General features: G+C 36.3%; 1 protein-coding gene across 3 annotated transcripts in view; it reads right to left on the bottom strand.

The window, feature by feature from the left end:
- Nucleotides 1-4,676: 4,676 nt before the first annotated feature.
- The window catches only part of DDX4 (DEAD-box helicase 4), a 66,648-nt gene continuing 65,324 nt past the window's right edge, over nt 4,677-6,000 (bottom strand). For all 3 annotated transcript variants that reach the window (XM_070045080.1, XM_060295420.1, XM_060295419.1), the window contains 2 exons: nt 5,431-5,541; nt 4,677-4,754 (listed from right to left, as the gene is read on the bottom strand). In XM_070045080.1, coding sequence (XP_069901181.1) covers nt 4,677-4,754; nt 5,431-5,541 — 189 coding nt within the window. The remainder of the gene's footprint in view (nt 4,755-5,430; nt 5,542-6,000) is intronic.

Raw genomic sequence — 6,000 nt, 5'->3', positions numbered from 1 at the left:
AACAGCTGCTCATCGCAGTCCCTCAGATCCCTTGAGGCCAACCTCCGGCTCCGCCCCGGGGGGAAGGCTCCTGCCGCCCCACGCCCCCAGTACTAGTTGGCATTCCCCAATCGAGGCCGCGGAGAGAACGGAGAGAACGCTGCCAGGTCCGGGAGAGGAAGGACCACCAGGTCAGGGCCGCCCCCGGGGGCCGCCTGCACAAGCCGGAGGCGGGATGCAGACGAAGCTGCTTTCCAGCACTGGCTGCTTCGAGGTGGCCACGGCCGCACACAGCCGTCTGGCCGCCGAGGCTTGGCTCTCTGCTGGCCGGATCGTAAAACGAGCGCCTTATCTCACCACCAGCACCCTGGGACATAATACGAGTCCATTCTGGACTTTTACAAAGGAGGTACTAGGTTTCCTGTTCTGCGTGGGATACAGCGGGGAAATCTAAAGCCGACATTGAACACAGACAACCCCTGTCGACCATCATGCACGCTGTTGTGTGGCTGAAATTTTAATAGTGCCATTTTAAACATATTTAAAAATCTATAAAGAGCACACAAACCAAACAACATGAAGAGCTGTCTTCTCCCGAATTAGGGGACCAATAAAGAGATTATAAAAACAGCTCAAAGTGTAAAGCTAGGGGAAATGTGGGAGGGTAAACTTATGCTGCTGCCCTATGATGAAATGTTATCAATGCTGAAAAGTTAAACCAGAAAACGAGGACTATTCTACCCCAAGACCCTAACAGACAGATGCAGTAAGTCATGTACCCAATACGAAATCAGGACCATTCTTCATCTTTATCCCTTCACTGGTACAGCTATTCCACATTTTGAGCTTCCCACTTTAGTTTGAGCTTCCCACTTCAGGCCAGAACCTTTGACTTCTTAAAATGCAAAGAATTCAATAGAAGAAAATCTAAGCTTTATTATTCACATCTCAACTTATCCCTTCTCTTGAGAGGAGGCCTTGATGAACAGAGTTAGAGAGGGAGGAGAGGGCACTAGACTCTAGGGGTTGGAGGGAAATGCACAAAAATGAAGAGATTACTGAATTTGACTAAAGCCAGCATTCAATATACTTAGAAGTTGATAAAGGCTTAAGATTTCTGATGCCAAGCAGCAGGAAAACAAATGCTTAATGCAAAAAAAAAAAAAGATTTCTCAGGTTAAATTACAAGGATTAAACAAGTATTAGTAAAGCAGAACATTCATTTTTAAGCAACATTTAGAAAAACAAAGTAAGATTGGAAATAAAATTGCTAAAAATGTTTTAAACGCGTTTAAAGATGGTAAGTATTCTACCAGAACATAAGCAAAAAGATGAAAAAACATGAACGATAGGACATTTAGAGATTAATTTTGCAGTTCTAGCAAAATTAATAGAAGTTCCATAAAGAAAGAACAGAGAAAGCTTAGGAAAAATTATCAAAGAAATACAACACACTCCCAGGGATCTGCAAAGCACACCAAGTACTCGCCAAAATTAAAATGTCCATTCATAAAAGTTAACAACACCAACATATTTGAGGATATAGCTTCCAGACAATACTAACTTTGAACCCAGAAAGGTAATAATATGATGAAAAGGGCATGTTTCTTCTCCCAACAAGAAAAAAGAAAGACAATCAAACTACAGGGTAAATAAATTGCTCTAAGAGTGTGGCCCAAGGTTAAAGCAAACTGGTATGTGAAATGGTTTTGATCAATTTTCACTTGACCCTGGCATTTATAATAATTATAATAATTCTCCCTTGAAACACAGAGGTGACAAAATTGGAAAAATAGTAAAGATAATCAGACTATGTTAACTGGCCCATTCAGAGAACAATATTTGTATAATGTAAACCTTGTCTATTGATTTCCAATTTTAGAATCAACCTGTAGATATAACAAGGGAGACTTTTTGTTATAGAACAGAATGCAAATATTAACTTTGGAAATGTAAATGTATAGTTTACAGATGCTGTAATATAAAAACAGAAATAGAGGGAAGGAAAAGGGTGCCTTTATCAATCATCTCACAAAGTGTACTTCTAACTATATTAAAGTTACGATTTTTTTTCTTCTTTTGCTTTCTTATTTTATATACTATATAAGATGATGATTACTGCAGTAATCATTTCACAATACAGTGTAAGCCAAACCATTATGCTCATTATGCACCTTCAGTTTATATAGTGATGTATAACAATTATATCCCAATAAAACTTGAAAAACGTAATAAAGTTACCAAGGAAGTAAGAGTGAGGTGAGTGATCTTTATCTATCACACACAAAGTCAATAGAAGTCTAAACTTGGTGAGACAAAAACAAAAGATGTGATGGCAACCATTGTAAATGATTAAAGGTATTTGTGGGATGTGGAAGAGCAATTTAGAAAGGCAGAGGCAGGCTTCCCTGGTGGCGCAGTGGTTGAAAGTCCGCCTGCCGATGCAGAGGACATGGGTTCGTGCCCTGGTCCGGGAAGATCCCACATGCCGTGGAGCGGCTGGGCCCGTGAGCCATGGCCGCTGAGCCTGCACGTCCGGAGCCTGTGCTCCGCAACGGGAGAGGCCACAACAGTGAGAGGCCCGTGTACCGCAAAAAAAAAAAGAAAAGAAAAGAAAGGGAGAGGCAGCAGAATATTGCTTTCTATTATTAATCTTTCTATAGAATTTTATTTTCTAGTCATATGTGTATCCATTACTTTGATTTTTTTTCTAGTCATATGTGTATCCATTACTCTGATATTTTTAAAAGAAATTATTCAAATCTATACCTAGAAATGAGGAAAGTAATTGAACACTGGGACATTTACAGTTGGTTTATAATGATGGTAGGATCATGTATGATTTTCTTTCTCTTTTTACATTTGTTTCAGTAATGCTATTATGGTAAATCTGACAAATCAAGCAAATTCAAAAAAGTTTTAAGGCAATCAGGCTATGACCAAGAAGCTCTTTGAGGAAATGAAAAAAAAAAAAAAAAAAAAAGAAATGACTTATAAATGCTCTTTGTAAACAAAACAAACTGGAAATTAGCCTTTCCCAGAAGTGAGATTAACAGTACAAGTTAAATATTTCCCCTTTTTTTTCTTTTTTCCAGCTTGTGGGATCTTAGCTCCCCTGACCAGGGATCAAATCCAGGCCCCTGGCAGTGAAAGCACAGAGTCCTAACCACTGGACCACAAGGGAATTCCTGTCCCATGTTTTTTAAAATTGAACCTCCCTTTTTGAGTTGTCTGTTCTTTGCGCATTGATCTAATAGAATTCCTAAATATCCACATATAAATAACTATACACTGATAATCCACTGTAGTCACAGTAATACTTTTCCTTGTCTACTGTTTAACCTTTTTACATAAGCAACTTATTCTTTTGTGATCAAATCTGTTTGTTGTTTCCATCATGATTTCTGTCCTTTGAGCTTAATGTCAACTCTCATTCCCAATTCAAAGGTTTAATATTTAACTGTATTTTTCTGTAGTTGTAATTTTTTATGTAATTCACATAGGGCTTATTTTTAATATGGCATGGGCATATAACTAGTTATAGGCATCTAACTAGTTATCCCAACAGAATCTGTTGAATATTCCATTCCTCTTTTCATATGTGATGCCTCATTTATTAACCAAATTCCTATAACAAGACATATATGTTGGGGAGATGTTGCTTTGGATATTTTAAGCGATAAAAACATACATTTGAAACTGATTATTTTTGTCCCCCTAAATATTTACATCTCACTTGTTTTATGTCCTAATGTTTTGGCTTACTCATTTAATGATTTATTAAGAATTTCTTACATTCTAGACATAGTAAGTTTAAGATATATAACGGTAAATGAAAAAAACAGAGTACTTTCCCTCAATATTAAAATATCAAAAAATTATAACAGTGAACAGCAATGTTTTTTATTGATATAGTTTGAGTTCAAAGAATGACATTCATTATTACATCTGTGTATTAATGTATATTATATTCAACTTATATGACTTTTTGTTCACTTCATTGGTTTCACAAGACTCAATAAAATTTCAAAAGACAGGAGTTGAGAACTATGACCTGTAACAAGAAAAATTAAAAGTGCTGTTGGAAAACTTAGGGGGAAAAGAGTTTCATCCTTTATTTTCAAGGAATGTCTATATAGTATAACTACAAACAGTTGTATCATTGAGTACAGAGCTCACATTGCAAACATTTAACTATGTTCATCACATATCTGATGATATAAAATCAAAATTACTTTTAAAAGCTTGTCTATTTGTCATGAAAATCATGTCATTATATTTCAGTGACTCACTACTGTTTAAAGGCTCCTTTTAAGTAAAAATAGGACCCAATAATTTTTAACCAAAAGTGTATCGTTTGTCCTGTTTGTTATAGGATCAATAAACACTATACTAAGACATGGCATTTAGACATAAAATATGTCTAAAACCCCTGAAGAATACAATAAAAATAAGCAAGACATTTAGAATGCTTTAATCTTTCCAGTTAACACCATTTGTATCAGTAACTGCAACGTTGTAACTTTCAGCATTTCACATAACTAGTCAGCAAGGATGTCTTTTTAAGGGTGGGAGTAAGAACAGAAGACAGGAGAAACAAGAGTGTCAGGTTTCATACTTCTATTAAAAAAATCAAAAATCAAAACTTTTCATCTCCGCATCAAAACTGTACCACAAGCTTGAAGGTTGTTTTAGCTTTAATCCCATGACTCATCATCTACTGGATTAGGAGCTTGTGAAGAAGAAAACCGTGCTGTGTTCAAAGAGCTCTTGCCCTGGTAATTCTTTAAAAAGAAAAAAAAAAAAAGAAACAAACATTTAATTTTAATGTAGCTTTAAATTTACACTGCCTAGACTGACATTCAAGCTTTCCACCATGTCTTCCCCAAATATATAAAAAATTTCATTCCAACTGACTCCAATCCATTTGAAAAACGGTACGTATAAACCTGGAAAGTCTAAATGCACAGAGGATTTCAAGAAAACTTTAAGCCAGTAGTTTTGGCAAGTGGAAAAACAAAGCTCTTCACTTCAATGAATAAGCGTAAATATTTAATGATTAGTATGCTCATTGTTTCTGTATAAAAATGATGTTGCCTATAAACTGACAACAGAAAAGATATGCAACCACATCTCTATTATTTTCTTACTTAATAATGTGGTCAGAATTCAAAAAATAAAGAATTCCTACAAAAATCTCAGAAGATCCCAAATTAGAATTTAAAATGCCAGCAGAATTGGGAAAGGAAGGTGTCTGAGCATAAATCTCAAACTCACCTTTAAGACCAAAACTATATAATATGTATATAAAACTTTTAGAGAACTATTATTCTTCCAGGTATGAAAATAATGGAATAGGTAAATTACTGAATGTTATAGTTACTTCACAATAGCACAACATTTACAAAGAATAACTAAAAGCCAAGTTCTAAATTTTTCCCTTCAACTTACCTTTCTAGTATCAACTGATACAAACATATTTCCTCTTGTACTACCACTGAAGCCAGTAACATATATACTAAAGGCAATTTCTTCCAACCATGCAGGAACATCCTGTTGAGCCTTTAAAAGAAAAAATTAACTTCATATACAACATGCATAAAGTCTCAAAGATTGGCACAGTTTACTTTTCCTTAAAATACATATATATAAAATGTCCGCTTTCAATGACAAGGTAAGAACACTATCCATTCAGTTTTAAAAATTAAAAACTGGGGCTTCCCTTGTGGCGCAGTGGTTGAGAATCTGCCTGCCAATGCAGGGGACAAGGGTTCGAGCCCTGGTCTGGGAAGATCCCGCATGCCACGGAGCAACTAGGTCCGTGAGCCACAATTACTGAGCCTGCACGTCTGGAGCCTGTGCTCCGCAACAAGAGAGGCCATGATAGTGAGAGGCCCGTGCACCGCGATGAAGAGTGGTCCCCACTTGCCGCAACTAGAGAAAGCCCTCGCACAGAAACACAGACTCAACACAGCCATAAATAAATAAATAAATAAAATTTTAAAAAAAAATTAAAAACTT

The sequence above is a fragment of the Globicephala melas genome, chromosome 3 (genome assembly GCF_963455315.2).
Source record: "Globicephala melas chromosome 3, mGloMel1.2, whole genome shotgun sequence".
Classification (NCBI taxonomy): Eukaryota; Metazoa; Chordata; class Mammalia; order Artiodactyla; family Delphinidae; genus Globicephala; species Globicephala melas.
This window is presented reverse-complemented; position numbering and strand designations above follow the sequence as displayed.